At 46.1% G+C, this 19,998-nt stretch overlaps 4 protein-coding genes across 4 annotated transcripts; all 4 read right to left on the reverse strand.

Moving 5' to 3' along the window:
* Positions 1-478: 478 nt before the first annotated feature.
* LOC108046693 (membrane alanyl aminopeptidase) lies at positions 479-4,323 on the reverse strand. Its single transcript, XM_017126543.2, has 5 exons — positions 4,258-4,323; positions 3,137-3,827; positions 2,141-2,857; positions 959-2,083; positions 479-892 (listed from the first exon to the last, which is right to left on the reverse strand). Exons 2-5 carry the CDS (start codon positions 3,820-3,822, stop codon positions 592-594), a joined length of 2,829 nt encoding a protein of 942 aa, XP_016982032.2. The 5' UTR covers positions 3,823-3,827; positions 4,258-4,323; the 3' UTR covers positions 479-591.
* Positions 4,324-5,702: 1,379 nt separating this feature from the next.
* Positions 5,703-9,082, reverse strand: LOC108046686 (aminopeptidase N). Its single transcript, XM_044458663.1, has 4 exons — positions 8,388-9,082; positions 7,577-8,051; positions 7,282-7,520; positions 5,703-7,217 (listed from the first exon to the last, which is right to left on the reverse strand). Exons 1-4 carry the CDS (start codon positions 9,074-9,076, stop codon positions 5,768-5,770), a joined length of 2,853 nt encoding a protein of 950 aa, XP_044314598.1. The 5' UTR covers positions 9,077-9,082; the 3' UTR covers positions 5,703-5,767.
* A 913-nt stretch (positions 9,083-9,995) lies between these two features.
* On the reverse strand, positions 9,996-14,024 carry LOC108046687 (aminopeptidase N). Its single transcript, XM_044458661.1, has 5 exons — positions 13,471-14,024; positions 12,807-12,962; positions 11,901-12,614; positions 10,530-11,760; positions 9,996-10,347 (listed from the first exon to the last, which is right to left on the reverse strand). Exons 1-5 carry the CDS (start codon positions 14,016-14,018, stop codon positions 10,111-10,113), a joined length of 2,886 nt encoding a protein of 961 aa, XP_044314596.1. The 5' UTR covers positions 14,019-14,024; the 3' UTR covers positions 9,996-10,110.
* Positions 14,025-14,851: 827 nt separating this feature from the next.
* On the reverse strand, positions 14,852-19,621 carry LOC108046688 (aminopeptidase N). Its single transcript, XM_044458666.1, is given in 7 exon segments — positions 14,852-15,216; positions 15,371-16,064; positions 16,066-16,618; positions 16,694-16,932; positions 17,177-17,651; positions 17,708-17,866; positions 19,080-19,621. Coding segments are annotated over 7 exon segments (2,919 nt in total). The 5' UTR covers positions 19,571-19,621; the 3' UTR covers positions 14,852-14,908.
* Positions 19,622-19,998: the final 377 nt, after the last annotated feature.

Below are 19,998 nucleotides of genomic sequence, written 5' to 3' on the forward strand. Positions count from 1 at the left end.
AAAGATCTAAAATTTGATACAATAATGAAACTTTCGATTGATTTATTTGGCAATAATGCATTTATCATTCCATTTCAAATTAACGGCCTGATAAATATCAGTTTATAAATAATAAATAAAAAGCAGTTTTCATAAGGTATTATATAAAATTTATTGGCTTTCAACTTCAAAGAAATGTTGCTAAAATTGGAGCAATAATAAGCGAATAATCCATCTATCTTCAAAACATAGTTCATAGGTAAGAAATATAGTTTACAACCCTGATACGAGTTTATTGCTTTACCATGATCGATTTATTAGGCAATGGACACTTAAGTTCAATGAAATCCCCTAAAGATTGTGAACTGAATCATCCGCAATCGACGGCGCTAATCAGATTGTAAACTTTGTCGCCAGGGACGGCCATTTAAGCCTATTGTCTGAGCGATTTGCCAAATACCCATAATAATAGTAATAATAATAATATACGACGGGCGAGTTATCTACAAAGTGTGTTAGTTTATTGGGTGCTCTAAGCGTACAAAATACTTTATGGCCTAAAAGAGTACTCGTGACCCGATTGCACCTGTCCCCGAGTGGGTTGATCCAGGCCTAATGGCGCAGCATGGTGACCAGGGACACCAAAAGCAGACTGATGGCACTGAAGGCGTTGACCATGGCACTTCCACTGCGATAGTTGGCCAGATAGCTACGGAAAACGCCCAATTTGGCGGCCGCCCAATTCAGGTTCTCCTGCACAGTCTCCTCCGCGGAGGTCAAGGTGGCCTGCGAGGTGCCGAACTTGGAGCCATAGTTCCTGTTGAAGTTCTGCAGATCGGTCAACTGCTGCTGGGTGGTGAAACGGGCAGCAATGTTGGAGATCACAGTGGCCACCGCGGAATAGCCGCCCATGCTGTTGGGGGAAAATAATCATACATTAATTAACTAAATTCAAAAGTAGTTTATAATAAATACTTACGCATCGGCCAACTGCTCGTACTTCTGGGTGACCAGGGCAAACACCGGGCTCACATTCTCGTTGTTCTCAGTGTAGAGAGTGGACAGCACGGAGGACTTGTCCTGCTTGCGGATCTCGTCGCTGAGGATCAGGTCGAACACCTTCTCGATCAGAGCCTGGGTCTTCACACATCCAAAGGAGTTCTGCAGCAGGGTCTCCTCGGTGGCCACGGTCTCGGCCTTGAACTTGTCGTACAGAGCCTGGAACTCAGTGGCTCCACCCTCCCGCAGACCCACACAGTAGACGGTGGCCCGAATGTTCTTGGGCACGGTGGTCAGCGACTGGAAGTAGCCCTTGGCCTTGCTGATGCAATCGGCACTGCCGTAGCGACAGGCCCAGGAGAGGATCTTGGTGCGCAGATAGATGTCCAGGGCCGTGTCGCTGGAGGTCTCATTGAATCCCAGCTGGTTGTAGGCCTTGTTGGTCAGTGACTGGATGTAGGTGCCGAAGTCGGAAGTGTCATTGCCCAGGCGAATGGTCAAATAACTAAATCCATTAAAGGCCGACGTCCAGGGAATGTAGTTGGTCTCCGTCTCCAGATACTCGATCACGTCCAGAGTCAGGTTGTACGTAATGTTCCCGGCCCTGGCCAGATTGAACAGATCGTCCACAATCTGGGCGCGGTTGTTCTCGTGCACACCGCCCCAATCGGCGGTATTCAGAACTTGGTGGATGGCATGCCAGTTGCTCTCAGTGTAGTTGACTCGGTAGTATCCAGTCTGCTGGACATTGGCCACAATCCACTTGATGGCCGGGGTGAAGGACACAGTAGTGGCCACGTCTGGCTTCAGGATAAACTTGGGCGTGGAGTTGGCGAATTTAGTGGTCGTCTCACTGGTGGTATAGGAAATGGGCACAGTGTATTTCAGATCCGCGTCGGCTCCGTCGTTCTCCTTCAGCAGGAAACGCTTCTGGGTGAAGCGAACGGATAGGCCATCGCTGGCCAGTTCGGCGTTGATCAGGGGGTAGCCCACCTGGGTGGTGAAGCTCTTGAAGATCGCCTCGGAGCTGTCGTTGTAGCTGCTGTTGGGCCACTTGGCCTGCCAGGCACCCAAAAGATACTCGGGCACCGATGGCTGATACTCGCTGTGAAAGGGGGTTGCCTTAGTCATATGGCTAATAATTCATTTACCAATTACTTACTATTTCTTAAGGTAATCCTGCAGGGCCGTCCTGAAGAACTCTTCTCCCATGGTGTGCTTGATCATGCGGATGAAGGAGGCTCCCTTGTTGTACGAGATGCTGTTGAACATGCGGCTCAAGTGGGCTGGAGTATAAGTGTTCTCATCGCTCAGCGGATTGGTGGCATTGGTCGAGTCCATGGCCATCACGGATTGAACCTGATCCACGACGAACTGCTTCTCCAGTTCCCAATCCTTCTCCACCATGGCGGTGCCGAAGTACTGGAAATACCTAGCGAATCCCTCGTTCAGCCAGGTGTAGCTCCACCACTTGCAGGTCACCAGATCGCCGAACCACATGTGCGCCTGTTCGTGGGCCACCACGGCAGCGATGGACTGGCGGGAGGCCAGAGTGGTTGCCGAGTCGTCCACCAGCAGACTGCGCTCCCTGTAGGTCAGCAGACCCCAGTTCTCCATTGCTCCGGCCGAGAAGTCGGGAATGGCGGCCATGTCCATCTTGTCGTTGCCCATGGAGTAGTAGTCCTTGTCCAAATAGTCACCCATCTCCTTCAGGATCTGGACACCCACATTGTAGGGATACTGCGTCTGGGCATAGTACTCTGGGCGGGCGAAAACTCCGAAGTTGTCGTCCTTGCGGGCCACAAACTCGGAAATGATGAAGGCCAGCAGATAGGTGGACATCTTGGGTGTCGTCTTGTACACATCCGTATAGTAACCCCTGCAAATGGAAAAATCAGAAAATTTATATTAAAGAGCGTTAGATAATTAGGGTACTTGATTCAATTGCAGAAAATTTGACTTCAAAAAAGTTTAATAATCTATTAGATTAATCAATTTTGGCTTAGTCAGAGACCTTTGATGAATCATCTGACATGTTAGTTCTGAGAAATAGTATTGCGAATTGACTTTACCATTATCTCTATCAGTTAATGACTAATATATATTCAAATCCTTAAATTGAAAACCCAAAGGGAGAAAAAGGGAACGAGCTACTTACTCTTCATCACTGGGATAGGAAGCGATCAGCCTGGTGTTACTGGCCGAGTTGAAGGTCCTGTGGCGCTTCAGGGTGACATCGAACGTGGCCTTGAACTGGGGCTCATCGAAGCTGGGGAAGGCGCGGCGGGCGTGGTTGGTCTGGAACTGGGTGGAGCCCAGCCACTTGGTCACATTGTTATCGTCCACATAGGAGCTGCGGTAGAAGCCGTGCATATCGTCCTGCATCAGACCGGTGTACACGAAATGCAGGATATATGTCGTCTGGGCCGTCAAGGCGGTGGGAGCCGTGAGCTTCACAATATCCGTATCATCGTTGGTCTGGTTGGCACCGAATCTGGTTGGAGTCGGGGCGGCCACTCCGGTCGCTGGCTTCTGCCAGTACTCGCTGAGCGAATAGGTGAGATTCTTCGAGTGCAGGTGCACGGAAGAGGTGGTCTCACTCGGATAAATCTCGATCCATACTTCGCCATCGAATGTAAATTTCTTGGTGGCATCGCTCTCCAGAAGATAGGGTCTCAGGCTAATGTTGTAACTCACAGGCGAGATGTGTTCCGAAAGACGGTAGTCTGCCAGCTCGGTGGCCAAAGTGACCGGCGGCTGGACCTCCACATCCAGTTGGCGAGTTCCGGCGGAGGCCAAGGACACGCAGGCTGCCAGGAGAACAGCCACTCGCAGGGCGTACATTTTTGCTGTTGATAAGAATAAATTTGAAATAAGAAAGAATACTTTTTATTTTTGTTAAATGCTTTAATTGGTAAAAATACTAGATTTTAAGTCATAAAAGTCGTAAAAAACTCGTTTATATTAACCAAGCTTTACAAAATCTTTTTACAAAATAAAATTACTTTTAAAAGACTTCATAAAAAATTGATTCTATTTAGCTTTAATTTGATTTAAATTTTTCTGGGGATTTGCAATTAGGCAAACATGACATCCTAGAAAGGACTTATTCCTTAAATTTAATCCCATTGCGCTTTCAATAATTATGGCACACTTAACAATACCAATTCAAGTGTATGCCTCAAATACGAAGTAATCCTTTTTAAAAGGGTATTAGCACATTTATTCCTTAAGTTTCACCAGAACGATCGGCGATTATGTAACCACTAATCAACTCACTTTTCAAGGGTTCGATCGCGGACCCGGGACTAGAGTTAGTATTTCGCACGCCACTCGGCACGCGATTCGATTCGAAAACTAAATGCCGCCTGGCTTTGGGGCCGATATATAAGGTGGGCGCTTTGGAACTTGGCCATTATCAGCGGTTTATCTGCCACCTTTAGCGTTTTATTTCGGCCCAGATAAAGTTGGCCTGGTCTATAGATTAAGCGGCGATAGCGATAAGAAGTCATAGCGGTGATTTACACACTCCACCATGGGCTACCAATCCACTCCGACGTTTTTCGAATATCGCCAGACGATGGCATAACACTGGATCTTCGATGCACTTGTTTGCCTCTGAAGTCTTGGCACTTTATGGTGCAGTGCCTCCAACCTTATCATGATGGGGCATGATTTGCAGTCTTTTAAGAAGCAGTGACAATTTGTCTTTTAAATCATGATGACATACTTATTACTTAGACAGAAAACCAGAGACTTCGACTATTTAATACATATGTATATTAAATACATAGTTAATATTTCTAGTTCCTTTAACAAAATTTGAAGGACATTCGATTTTTTTTCTTTGTTTTATATTTTGCATGATATGTTTTTTATTGTGAAGCCTTAGAATCCTATGAATCCTTTTGATCTTATGGAAATTCGTCTATCAACATCATTATTTTTTGTTGAGTTTAAAATACATGATCTGATATTCTAACACAAGTGGCTTATCAGGATTTGTGCTATAATCTGTTAGGAACTTATATTGCATTTTTTTACGACCTTGTTCCTTTTCTGAAGCACTTGACGAATTTGATTGATGAGTGCTAAAAGCAAATCAAAATCCCAAGGAAAGTGTTTTTTATGGTCTAAGTAAAATAAATGATTAACATTTTTATTTTACTGACTTTTCCAGCTTAGGTAGCTAAGAAGGAATATTTTGTTTAATGGAATCATATTATCTTATTATCTTAGCCAATATCATTAATCACATTCCAATTGACGTTAATCGGTTTGTCACTACTTTAAAAATAAAGTTGCAAAATCCTCTTGATCCTTTGGCCCATCCAAATATTAAGTACAAGTTATGCGCCAAAAGAAACATATGATATTTTTGTTACTTTCTTGCAATTGCAGTTGATAAAGACAATCGAAAACAATAAATTAGATTTGCTGCTAAACAAAGAGATCTTGATTTCTTTATTAACGTTTGGGAAACTACTGGCTAAGATTTGGAAATCCCTCACACTTATTCAGTTAGTTGCCATGGCTGATTATGAATGTATTTATGGCTTTCTTATGAGCGATGAATTGCGAACGTAAGAACTCTGGTTTTTCGACTTCTTAGAAGAGGAAATTTATGAGATCCCCCCGCTTATCTGACCAATTCGATCACACAATTCACGGCCATAAAGCGCCGAAGGGAACTATAAATTCTCAGAAAAGCAAAACAAGTTTCATAGGGATTTAATGGAATTTATTGGCGCACGGGTGCAAATCTATGACTAACTTAGGGATCTACATTTTAGAACAGTTTGGCGGCCAGAAGGCAGGCGAAGATGGCCAAAATGGAGGCGTTCAGGGCGGAACTGCCGCTGCGGAATGCGGATACCCAGGTGATCAGGGGATCCCGGTTGGCCTCCAGCCAAGCGTTGTTGGCATTGACATTGGCATCCACACTGGCTTGCAGTGTGGTGGGCACATAGGCGGAATCCTTGACGGTGTCCACCAGTTTCTGCAGCTCCTCCTTCTGCTTGGTGTTGACCACATAGGCGGAGATGCCCACAATGTCGCTGTACAGGGGATTCACGCCACCAAAACCGGTGTTCAGTTGGGCGTATTCGTCCCAGTTCCTCTGCAGGAAGTCAATGGAGGCCAACAGACCCACCTCGCCGCGGGAATAGGCCGGACTCAGCAGAGTGATCCTCTCCTGAACCCTCAGGCCATTCGACTGGTCAATGCTGCTGGACACGAACTTCTCCAGCTGGGCGGTGTTCTGGGCGCAACCCAGGGCGGAGATCAGGAGACGACGCTCGGCCTGGTCGGTGGAGCTCATCAGCTTGTTGTACACGAAGTCGAAGTTCTTGTCATCGGACTGCTTCAGGGCATTGCAGTAGACCTGCGACTGCAGATTCGGTTCGATCACGGTGCCATCCTCCACCAGAGCAGTCAACTTGGCCTTGGTCTCTGTCAGGCAGTTCTCCAAGCCGGCCAGACAGGCGATGTTGATCAGCAGGTTGCGGGTGAACTTCACCAGATGCTGCTCGCCACTCAGGTCGTTCACTCCGAACTTGTCGTACTGCTGGCTCACCAGCTCACGGACGTAGAACTGGAAGTGGGCGTAGTCCGCATCTCCGCTCAAGTAGCGGTTAAACAGGGTGATCACCGTATTGGCAGCGGACCACGGGGAGTACTGGTCCTCCTGGGGCAAGTAGGTCAGCAGCTCCAGCAGAGTGGCATGGGGCACGCGACCACTGGTGGTGAAGCGGTACAGGTCATTGATCAACTGAGCGCGGTTCCTGGGATCGATCTTGTGGGGACGAGTGGTCAGTCCATTGGTGATCAGTCGCCAGTTCTCGGTATCGTAGTTCACGCGGTAGTAGCCAGTGGACTTCTTATTTAGAATCAGCCAGTTGCTCTGATCCATATTGGCGTCGATGGTCAGTTCGGATTGGTTCAGCAGATAGTGGGTGGCCTCCGTGTTGCGGAAGTCGGGATTGGAGAAGTCGGCATAGTTGACAGGGACATACCACAGCTTGTCGTTGGTGTAATCCTTGTCATTGGTGTACGTCGACTGCTTGATGGTGAAGGCTCCACTCTCGTAGTTACGGGTCACGGTCAACAGGGGTACTCCACCCTGGTTCGACCAGCTGCCCATCATATTCGCAATGGTGGCGGGCACGGCGTAGTTCTCCTCCACAGCGGCCTTGGCAATGGCCTCGAACAGCTTGTCGGGATTGGCAGCAGTGTACTGACTGGAGGGGTTTAAAATAAACAAATTAGTTTGGTAGTCACAGCCAGGAGCATCTCTGAACTCACTTGTCGACCAGGTAGTTGTGCAGACCGCGCTGGAACACCGTGTTGGTCAGGGCATGACGCCACATGTCCAGAACGGATCCGGCCTTGGCATATGGAACGTTGTCATACAGCAGGGCAATCTCCGACGGCTTCTGGACGAAGTGGGTCATGGGGCGGGCAGTGGCGCTGGCATCGTAGACCAGAGCGCTCTGGTAGGAGCCAGCATGGAAGGTCTGGAAGATGTCCCACTCGGGATAGGCCTGCAATTCGAGTTGGTTATATGCGTTACAGATAATCACTGCCATCAAAAGCCTACCAAATCCACAGCCAGGTTCTCGAAGAGAGTGGCGAATCCCTCCTTAAGCCACAGGTAAGTCCACCACTCGATGGCAACCAGATCTCCGAACCACATGTGGGCATCTTCGTGAGCCTCGATCGTGGCAATGTTGGTCTGCGTGCTGATGGTCGAGTTCACTGGGTTGTACAGCAGGTACTCCTCACGGTACGTGGCCAATCCCCAGTTCTCCATGGCTCCGGCGGCAAAGTCCGGAATGCCAGCCTGATCCAGCTTGGGCAGGGCGAAGGGAACTCCAAAGTAGTCGGACAGACGCTTCTCCACCAGCATTCCGGTGGTCAGAGCCCACTCTTGCTCGTTTTCGGTTCCTTTGCGAGAGAAGACGCGCTGGGGCAGACCATTCAGTTCGCCCTCCGAGTAGACAAACTCGGAGACGATGAAGGCCACCAGATAGGAGGGCATGTTGACAGTCGTATTGAAGGCTGTGACTCCAGAGCTGCAATGGAATAATTTATTTAATTTAACATTTTTCTTATTAATTCAGCTTTTTTCCCATTGAATTGGACTCGCAATGTATCATGCTTGTATGTGTGCATTATATAAAAGCCAAGCAATCCCCTATAAAATCGTTATAGGCTAATATAGTGACAGTAAAGACCTTATCATAACCATAAAAGTGCAGTTTCATAATTTGCAATCAATTAATAAAGTACAAAGCCCTCAACCAAAACTGTAAAAATATTAAACCTTTACTAAAGATGAGAACAAGGGGAAACTTCTACCGAAATTTACATAACATATTATATAAAGGCAACCCCCAAAATGTACCCACCTGGATGCAGTCTCGTTCACGGGCATGTTGCTGATGGCATTGTAAGAGGGATCGTGCTTGATGGTGATGGTGAAGTTGGCCCTCTTCGAGGGTTCATCGTAGCAGGGGAAGGCGTGGCGGGCGTCGGTGCTCTCGAACTGGGTGGTGGCCAGGTACTTGGTGTTGCCCTCCTCGTCGGTGTAGGTGGAGAGGTAGAAGCCTCCGTTGTCCGTACGCAGATGTCCCTGGTAGCTGATCGTCAGAAGCCACTGGGTGTCGGCCGGGAAAGTGAGACCCGTTTGGCTGAGAGTGAGGAACTCGCGAGCGTCCTCGTATTCATAGGTCAAAATATAGTTCACGGGATTCTCCACTCCCTGACGAACGATGTTGGCCGTGAAGTTCTCCAGCTGGCGGGCATGAATCACAATCTTGGTGGTCTGCACAACCACATCCAAGGTAATCGACACAGTGCCATTGAAGACAGTGTCTCCAGTGTGCACATTCGTGCTCAAGGACACTGCATAGTGGCTGGGAATCGTGTCGTTGGGCAGGCGGTAGTTATCCTCGTCGGCGAAGGGCACCACCGCTCGCAGGTTGGGATTCTCGAGGTTCTGGAGCTGCTCGAAGGGCGGGAAACTGCGCACTGCCGCCTGGGTGGCGGAAATGGCCACCAGGAGGACCAGCAACAAGGACATGCCAACGCGAACCATGGCGAAAACGCGGCAAGACTAAACTGGCAAACTCCACTACAGCCACTTTTAAACGAGACAGTACATCTTATCTGGAAACCAGAAAAAAAAAAGATTACCATAATCTAACAAGTAGAATGACCATTAGCTAGTATAAAATACATTGGGCAGTAAATCAACTATTCCACTACCCTTAGAAACCCATGAATTTGTATTTTGGCAATGGTTGGTAACAATCACATCTAAGATAACGTGGAGTAAGTGTGAACATTTCAAGATAGACACGCTGATAAAGGTCCCAAGTACACTTGATTTGATAAAAGTTGGCTAACTTTAAAAGCTTCTAAGTTTACAAACACTTCTTGAATGTGGGCTCTAATTGATGAAAGGAATGTCAGCTTCTTATCAAATAGTGAAAAAGTGTTCAATTTTTAAAAGAAACTAGAACTAAAACTTAAACACTTTCCATAAAACTAAGGTTCAAGCATACTCATAAGACTTGCTGATATGGCTGCTGAATATATAGCCCCCTAACCCTTCCAGTTTAATATACCTTGAGATAAAGAGCAAACCATTAATCTGTTGGGGATTACTAAGCAAAAATGCCTCTAGATTACTGAATAATTCACACGGCGCTTCGATTGGGTAAAACCCAAGAGAAATAAGAAGTCCCCCAAAACGATTAAAACTACAAAATGGCTTTCATTCTTGAAGGTTCCAGATCCCTATCTGATATGAGCACGTGAACTCCATAAACCATCTCGGCCATTGTAAATATCCACTCGATAATCGAATTTCGTGCTAAGCCCAACTATCAGTGCTTTATCGACAATGCAGCCATTTTCAGAATTGTGATAAGATTGACCAGCGCAAAGTGTGGCAACTAAGCCATAAACCCATCAACTCAAAATCCCATCCACAGAACTTTGAACACGGGGAATCCATCAGTACTTCGGTTTTATCAATTCTATTTTAACTCTTATATACACAATCTTTAATAGTGACTCATGTTATTTTACAGAATTTATGTTTAATACTTGACCACATGACTTAGCCTAAAATAGTTTGAAGAGCAGCAGAGCCATCGCACTGGCCAGAATGGTGAAGAAGGACGATGTGATGGTGGCACTGCTGTTCTCCCTGAAGGAATCGGAGATCCAGTTGAGCACAGGATCACGGTTCGTATCCAGCCAAACGAAGTTCGCTGCAATTCTGGAGTCAATGGTGGTGCTCAGATCATCGTTAAGATAATCGGGACCACTTGCTTTCACAACATCGACCAGGGCGTTGAGCTGTTAATTGATTGATTGATTAGTATTTTGTTAAAGGATGTCATAGAAAGCACTGGGTTTGGAAATCACTTATGAAGGTGTCTAAAAGAAGGCAGCCATATATTTTAAGACCCTTTTTTTCACTGCCGTCTTTTAGATACCTTTGTAAGAAATTTCAAACCCTTAGAGTCTTTAACACCTACCCTAGTCTTCTGCTTCTCACTGACCACATATGTGGCAATACCACGCAGGGCCAAATCCAGGGGCTTGGATGTCGTCTGCGAAAGCTTGGCGTATGCCTCCCAGCTGGTTTCCAGGAACTCCAAACTAGCGGTGACACCGATTTCGCTGCGGGAATAGGCCGAGTTCAGTAGGGAGGTGCGCTCCGAATAGCTCAAACTGTTGGTGGAGTCCAGGGAAAGGTTGAAGAACTCATTCAGCTGCGTCGTCTGTCCTGAGCAGCCCAACGATGAGATGAACAGGCTGCGATCGGTGGCATCCGTGGAGGCCAGCAGATCCGACTCCACCCTCTGGTAGACGACATTGGTGGTGGATCGCAGACCGGCGCAGTAGGCCTGAGTCCTCAAAGTGGCCTCGATGGCGGTGCCGTTGTAAAGGTACTCGGACAATTTCGTGGCCGACTGGCTATAGCACTCAACAGAGCCCACCTGGCAGGCCAAGCTGACCAGCACGATGCGCAGATAGTTGTTCAAATAGTGCTCCCCGGGAATCTCGTTCACTCCGATTTTAACGAAGATGGGATCGATCAGTTTTTGCACAAAGGTCTGGAAGTTGTAGTAGGCATCATCGCCTCGCAAATAACGATCGTAGACTGTCAGAATCGTGTTGGCAGTGGACCAGGGTGCGTACTGATCCTCGTTCTCCAGATAGCTGAGCAGCTCCAACAGGATGCTGTGACTGACGCGATCGGTGGTCAAGAAGATGTACGCATCATACAACAATTGAGCTCGATTACGCGGATGGATCTTCCAGGGCTGAGACTTCAAGACTGCAGTAATCAGTCCATAGTTCTGCGTATCGTACAGGGTGCGGTAGTAGAATGCATTCTGGATGTTCAACAGCAGCCAGTCATCGCTGGCAATCTGGGAGTCCGAGATCACGGTCTCCGTCACATTGAGCAGATAGTGAGAGGCCTTCGTGTTGCGGTAGTCGGGATTGGAGGCGGTGGCAAAGTTGATGGGCACATACCAGGTGGCTGTGTTGCCATCAGTGGCGTTCGCCACGTAGCGTTTCTGGGTGATGGTGAAGGTGCCAGCCGCGTAATTACGGGTCACGGTCAGCAGGGGATAGCCAGCCTGGTGGGACCAGCTGCTGAAGATATTGTCCACGGAGGTGGGCAGCGTAAGACCCAGTTCGTTCGCAGACTCCTGGAAGGAGGCAAACAGGTCCCACTCATCGCAGGAATTGAATTGGCTAAAAGAAAGAAATAAAATATGAATACAATAAAGTATATACTACATTTGCATCCTTTCCATCCTTGAATCTTTCAATTGTAAGTTGTGAAAATAACTTTTTTTGAATGAAGTCTATAAAAGAGGTAGCTTAGTACTCACTTCTTGGTCAGGTACTTGTTCAATCCAGTGCGGAAAACGTTGTCCGTCCAGGCGTTCTTGAACATGTACAGAACGCTGGCGGGCTTGGCGTACGAGAAGGTGTTGTACCGGTTGGAGATCTCATTGGGTGTCTGGACGTAGTGCGTCATGGGGACGGCTGAGGCCAGGGCGTCGTTCAGCAGGGCGCTGTTGTAGTCGCTCACATGGTAGATCTGATAGGTGTTCCACTCGGGAAAGGCGATATCGTTCGATTCGTACGAGAAGAGGGTAGCGAATCCCTCCTTGAGCCACAGATAGGTCCACCATTTCACGGAGACCAGGTCGCCGAACCACATATGTGCGTACTCGTGTCCAATAATGTTGGCAATGCTCGTCTTCAGGTTGATCGTCGAGTTTTGCTTGTTCCACCACATGTACTGCTCACGGTAAGTGGCCAATCCCCAGTTCTCCATGGCTCCGGCAGAGAAGTCCGGAATTCCGGCCTGATCCAACTTGGGCAGGGCGAAGGGAACTCCGAAGTAGCCGGCGAGGCTGGACTCCACCACTAGACCAGACCAAAGGGCCCACTCCTGCTGGTCCTGCTTTCCCTTGCGCGAGAAAACCCTCTGACGCAGGCCATTGAGCTCTCCAGTGGTGGACTCGAAATCGGACACAATGAAGGCCACCAGATAGGTAGACATCTTGGGCGTGGTCTGGAACACGGTGACTCCAGAACTAAGTAAAAAAAAAAAATAAATAAATAAATATATGAGGAAAATAAAAGGACTCCTATTTATTTTCCATTTCCCGCAATTAGCGTTTTTTTAAAAAAGTAAATAACTATAGTCAACACTGCGTATGAGTAATTTATCACTTATACGCACATTCATCGATAAGTAAATATATTGAAAATTATGTAATACCAACCTGGTGGTAGACTCATTCACTGGCATGTTGCTGACGGCCGTGTAGGAAGGATCATGGTGAATGGTGATTGTGAAGTTGGCCCTTCGGGCTGGCTCATCGTAACAGGGGAAGGCATGACGGGCATTGGTGCTCTCGAACTGCGTGGTGGCCAGGAAGCTGAAGGATAACATTAATAATCATTAGTTTCTAGTTAAAACGGGGAACACACTTTATTTGTATGTCACATGTCACCGCACTAATATTCGATTATTAAGATAAGCCAAATTGGTTCATTGATAATCAAACAAGCAGAAAGTACGCAATCAAGTACAATCGTTATAAATAGTTCGATAAGGACTTGCAAGTCGGGTACGTGTTCTAAATCCAATAAAAACTAAGCCAAGTACAAATTGCTAAGGTTATTGGTTATTGAACGTTGATGTCATTTAAAAAGTTTTAATCTTTAAGTAATAAAAAGAGGTGGCCTATCCAGGATTTGGTGGTAGGGGGGTTTTTTAACCAATTTTTTGTAGCATATTTTTTTATACCGTATGTTAGATCACTTTTTACCCGACAAGGGAGAGGTTTGAGAGCCATTATCCCCTAATTATAGTCACTTTTAAACTGATATGTTCGAATCAATTGATCTGCACTTCCTTTTTTTTAGAACCCTTAAGCTACTTACTGTTGCTGGCCATCATCATCCGTGTAGCTGGAGATGTAGAAACCGCCCATGTCGCTGCGATGAGTGCCATTGTAGGTGATGGTCAGTGTCCAGTTGGTGTCAGCCGCAAAGGACACGCCACTGGTCGTCGGCGTAAGGACGAGGAATTCGCGCTGCAGTTCGGGGGTCACGGTGAGTGGGATTGCTGTGGCCGTGGCCGAGTCCCGACTGATGATCGATGCGACGAAGTTCGACGTTTGGCGGTAGTGCAGCTTGATTTCCGTGCTCAGTTCTGACACATACAGATTGATTTTAACGGTGCCGTTAAATTGAGTGTCGCCACTGTGAACATTCGTCCAGAGCTCCACATCATAGGACTCCGGTGACGTATTATTCGGCAGTCGATAGTTGCCAGCACTATTGTCATCCACACGGGGAGTGGCAAGGAAGGCGACTCCCTTGGTCTCCAACTGACCATCGTCCAAGGACACCGAAGGGATCAGGCGAGCCTGTAGGCTGCCCACTGCCAACAGCAGCAGGACACAGGAATTCAACAGCCACCGTGCCATGTTGGCTGCTCCACTATTGGTTATTGACGGGCCGCCGCTCGGCCACGGCTTATTTATGGACTGCTCCCTATCTTATCCCAATCGACGATCGCCATAAAGATTATTGCGCAATACTCGATAAAACCGGCCAAAGCACCCGTTATTGGCCAAGAGTGCACTGGGCCAAGCCAAACGTAATGAATAATTAAGCCGTAAAAAGTTCAAACATTCTTAAAGTCGGTACTCGATATTGCAAGTAGTTCTAGCAGTCTGACCGATAAATAAAAAGTACCACATTTCTAAGTACCTACTCTTATTTCCCTATTGATATGATTCATTAGCCCGATTAGCAGAAGATTATTAATCAAGTGAATGTTCTTATAATAAGCCATTAGGTCTAAACACAACTACGCAGTAAATTTGTAAATTATTGGGCTGTCTGGGACTTCTTACAGTTGAAAGTCACCGAAAAAATTGCAAGTTGTCATGGGAATTTTATCAAGACCGCAATAAATACTTAAAACTCGTATTTTTAATGAAGGTTTCATTCATATTGAGCATATGAAATACTTTTTTAAATTTAGTTTGTCAAGGATGCGACTTTACTTTTGATCATATACGATTTATAGTTCCTTGAAGTTGTCTGCCAATACTCTTAACCAAAGCTTGTCATATAAAAAAGGCTATAGATCAGCTGACTGTTTATTGACGATGACAATTCCTTTTTCGAATTGCTTATCAATTCTCCACAAGACCGTCTAGGCCAAAACCGATTTCACTTATCGTAATTCGAGCTGTGGTGAATAACTCTTCCCTGTTAGTTGACAATGAATCAAGTGTGTAGTTTTATAAGAATTAATTTATTTGTATTTAAGCTTGTACTTGTACAGTTATAGTAGAAACATTGGTAATCACCTATACATATCTATCGTTCGCAGCACACTCCTCACCGCCCGAGTTGCATCCTTCAGGATGCCTTGCGGCCGACTCGATCCATTTGAGGCACTTAGGGAGGCGGCCAAAAGGGCATCACTTCTCCCGGTTGACTGAGGAACCTCGCCAAGCAGCCAATTGTGGATCTGCTGCTCGAACCTGTCCTGGAAATTTTCCGTAATCTTCATCTTTTTACCCACCAGCGGTGAATCGGACTCGATCAGTTCGTGGCTCGATTTAATACCCTCCGCTTCCATGTGATTCGCAATGGTCTGGGCGCTGCAGCCTATAAAAGTAGACTAAAACTGAAATATTAAAAGTAGAACAAATATTAAAATTAAATGTTACCTTTGTTTTCTTATAAATAATATTGTAATGATATATATTTTTAAATATTTCTTTAAAATTCTAAATTATTCTACAACATTGAAGGACTCTACTCACATTTAACCTCTGATGTCGGGGCACAAATTTAGCAATCTGGTTGAAGTGCTCCACAAAGTTTGGTGATCGGCAGATGAGCATGTAGTTGCGTTCGATATACTGCCAGATGACCGGGCGAGATGCCGAACTCGACTTGAACACATAGACGATGTACATCATGGCCTCGGGCTCGGAAAGGATCAAGTGCGTGGAGCCCTCGCCCAGCATGACCTCTAGGTAGTGCAGCAGGTGGCGATGACTCTGTGTGCACCGCAGGGCATATATCATGTCATCATAGTTTTCCGATCCTCGATCCGCCGCCTTCAGCACATCGATTACCCTGTGGAAGTCCGGATCGCTCAGGTATCGCACTCCCATGCACAGAACAGTGTCGTATGTGCCATAGTATTCCGAGTCCGTGGTGAAATTGACTTTATTGATGAAATACTCCTTGGCCAGGTTGCGAGTGTAACCCAGGCACTCCGGAAGATCCGCCAAGCAGGCCGTGTGCAGGATCCTGTTGCCCTGATCCAGGGAAATATTTGCATTCTGTTCCACGTAGACACGTCGGAAAATGGGAGTGACCAGTCGGCAAACAAACTCATTGAAAAGTTTGTGAGATGCAGTGCCTACAAGATTTTCCGACAAGCGATCAATGGAATCTGCCGCCTCATTCCAGGTCAGTATATCCTGCTCGAGCTCCAGGTACTTTCAGCATTTCAAACACCACATCCACCTGCTCGATGTCATTGTGTTCGATTTGGGGCTTAAGATTGCGGAACAGACCAGCTCGATTAACCTTGTGGATGACGGAGTGATTGGCCTGCAGCTGCCTGGCAATGGCCATTAGGTTATCCGTATCGTAGTGGACGAGATAGAAGCCCGTCTGCTGTTTGTTCACTATAATCCAATCCCTGCCACTGAGTTGCATATTCAGATCCGCCAGTGCCACGGAGTACTGCGATTGCGGTGGCATGAATATATCCACCTGGGTGTCCTCGAAATTGGGTGATTGAGCGGTGGCAAAATTCAGAGGTATCCACCAGAGCTCATCCTTGGAGTGAACCGATCGCTGGCTAAAGGTGATACTGTTGTTCTCGTAGTTCCGCGTGACCACCAGAATGGGCAGCCATTCGCTGTGCGTCCAGGAGAGCATGATATCCCTAATCCGGGACGCCCACGACTTCTGGGAGAAGTACTCGTCCTCATGAAGCTCAGTTTGCAGGGCATCGAAGAGGTTCAGCTCGTTGGCCGCTCTGTAACGACTGGGCGAGAGAGCAAAGGACCTTGGCCCATGAGTTCCAATTGACCAGTTCTAATCGACATTCACTAAGACTTACTATTTCTCCAGAAAGTGACTTATGCCGCGCACGAAGACCTTCTGACGGAAGGCGTGGTGGAACATCCTGATCACGCAAGCCGCCCGCTTGTAGGAAATAATGTCAAAGACCCCCATAATATCCTTCTCATTTTCCACGTAAGAGGACATTGGACGGACGTCGAAGAAACTGTTATAGCTGTAGGCACTATCCGCCTCATGGGCCACAAAAGTCTCCATTACTTTGTACTCGGGGTAGAGCTGAAAGGAAACAATATCAAGTTAAATCATTATTCTGTTCTTTAGCAATTTATGAAATTAAAGGCTGACTCATTTCCTTATCAATAACAAATTTAAATTGGCATTTCCTTAAAGCCCAATACTTATCAAAAAATCAAAAAATCAATCACAAATGTCTGTCTTTTTGTATAGATGTTTTTGTTTCGTTGGTTCTTTAATTAAAATAACTAATAGGCTTATGAAAAAAGTACAACCAATCACTTACCAAATCAGTGATCACATATCCGAAGTAGGTGGCAAATCCCTCATTCATCCAAGTGTATGTCCACCACTCTGGGGAAACCAAGTTGCCGAACCACTGGTGAGCAATCTCGTGGTTCTGGGTAATCCTGTCCCACAACGGATTTCTTATATCCAGCGATATGTTTTTCAGCAAACTGGTGTCTTTGTAGGTAATTAGACCCCAGTTCTCCATGGCTGCTCCAAAGTTCTTCTTAAGCGCCACGTGATCCAATTTTGGCAAGGGATAGGATACCCCGAAATAATCCTCGAATGCCGCCACCGTTCGCACTGCATTTTTTAAGGCACTCTGACCCTTTTCCTTGGAAGCTGGTGGTGCGTAGAGACTTTGGGTGATCCCTCGATATGTCTCAGATGTGCTCTCGAAATAGGAGATCACAAATGCCACAAGATAGGTGGACATTGGTGGAGTTGTATGAAACAAGGTGGTTTTTAAATCTCTGCAAAAGAATAAGGAGTTATTAGGGATTTTACGAAGTATATTTTACTGATTTACCCGTGAGACCATATTTCCTTAACTGGCATATTAGAAATGGCCGAATGGCTGCTGCCGTGTGTTATCTTGATGCTGAAATTCGACTTGATTCCGGGCTCATCGTAGCAGGGAAATATAAGACGTCCAAATGTCGGCTCTGATTGCGTGGCGGCTACAAAACTGTAGGATATATAATATAAATTAAGTTAGTAAAAATCCAAAAATAATAATATATTAAAAACACACATTATTTGTTGAAAAACTATACAATACATAATTATATGAAAGTCCCATTAATCAATTGAGATTTCTTGCCAAGTGTATTTGCGGTCTTTCTATGAATTATAATTAACAAAACCATTTTAGTCCAAAAATTCCCAGTCCCATTTTCAGATCATTGAACGCTAAACAAAAAAAAACCAGTCGAAGCCTGCGGCAGCCGGAATGATCAATCACATGGAGAACCTGCTCTCACTTCCACGGAACAATCAAGTCTCGTTATTCCCAACCGAAAATCATGGGTCATGCGAATATGTTGCCCAATCGAAATCAAAACAAATCGGGGGAATTAAGCTAAATACAAATACTATACAGTGCACATCGCTGTTTGTTTTTGTTGTCTTTCCACAATCTTATTGATAAGGTACGGCTCCTAATTGGTGACACAGTCATTCCCCTTTATAAAGAATCCCCCCATTAAGAAATCTCAGTAGCTGGGAACCCGGTGTCGATTTGTTTACATCGTCACCCTGGTGACGCGCTCGGATCAACCGATTCTGCCATATGCGATGAGCATATACCACATATATATAATACACGCCTGATAGCGATAAAGACCCTCAGAACTGTCTACGCCAGCAAAGTAATTAAAAGGCAAAGCCAAACAAATGGAAATAATAACAAAATAAAAGTGAGAGCGTAGGCAAAGTAAGCGACCAACACAAAGTGCACGCCGAATCTATTTTCAAGTTATGTAAGAGGAATTTACTTATAAATTGAGAGAACGCGTGCCTATAAAATGGGTATTTCCTTACGTACAAACAAAGTACTTTTAATATCTTTAAGTTTGTATATATGGCGACAGTTCAAAGTTTAATATGTGAATATGATAAGAAGGCAGAATTAATATTAAAATGCGAATATACGCACCAAATAGAAAAGATGAACGTAAATAAAAAATCATATTGAATTTAATGTTTTTAAAAATGCAATCAACTAGAACTTAAATAGAAAGGTGTGTTTTTTAACAAATATATTCTTTCAACTGCGTTTAAGCTGTTTTATCGGTCATATCACTAAATATTCTGGCAATTTTCTATTATACTTTTAAAAACATTTATTCCTTGAGTCTGTCAATCTTTTGAACTGTTGCTGCAAAATAAAGAATACTCACGCGGGATGGCCTTCCTCATCACTATAATCCATATAGTAAAGACCGGCGGGTCGCTGTGTCATATTGGCCGTGTACAGGATCTCCAGTCGAAATCGCTGTCCCTCCTCGAAGGCCTGGAAATTCTCGATGGGATGGATGATGAGAAAAGACGCAGAACGATGGATCGTGTGGGTTAGGTTGTCCACGATCTCCGAGCCCCCGTCAATTAACTGATGGACAGTGATCTGAATATCGGACAGGTTCTTGGCGTGCAGCACTATCTCGTTCGTCGACTTCCGGATGACTACGTCAATGGTGGCATTTCCGCTGAAGAGCAGTACGCCCCTGTGAATATCGCTGGAGATGTGAAGGTGGTAGGCCAGCGGATGGGTATCGTTGGGCAGGCGCAAGGAACGCGGACGTTCCGGAACGGACGATTCGCTGACCACCAGGGCCAGGGTCACCAGAAAAAAAGCACCCAAAGCCGCCAGTCCAGACAACGGTGTGATCATGATGATACGAAGTACGCGAACCGAACCGAAATTCGTATTTGTTCGCTCCCTGGCAACCGAAACTCGACTGAGCGACGTTGTCGAGCACGCCGCCGGTTATACTTAGCTGAAGCTAAAGCCTCTCAAGTCCCGATAAGATAATGCCGGACGACGGCTGATCGATGGGAGCTCGTATAAGAGAACACCTACATTCTACATTATGAGTGGGCAAACACACTCGATTCGGTTGGTCGATTGGAGTAGGGGGTCTTCCACTCGACGGAAGGGAGCGGCATTGAGCAGGTCACGGTGCGGTCCTTGGCACACTAACAACACACACACCCCGATGCGGGCTTTCCACCCAGCACTCACTCTTTTTCCATAGCAGGTGCTGGTACACATCCCTATAGGGTATACCCGCACTCGTTTCCAGTTCAAATGTTTGCAAA

Source organism: Drosophila rhopaloa, unplaced genomic scaffold (genome assembly GCF_018152115.1).
Source record: "Drosophila rhopaloa isolate 14029-0021.01 unplaced genomic scaffold, ASM1815211v1 contig_167, whole genome shotgun sequence".
Taxonomy (NCBI): Eukaryota; Metazoa; Arthropoda; class Insecta; order Diptera; family Drosophilidae; genus Drosophila; species Drosophila rhopaloa.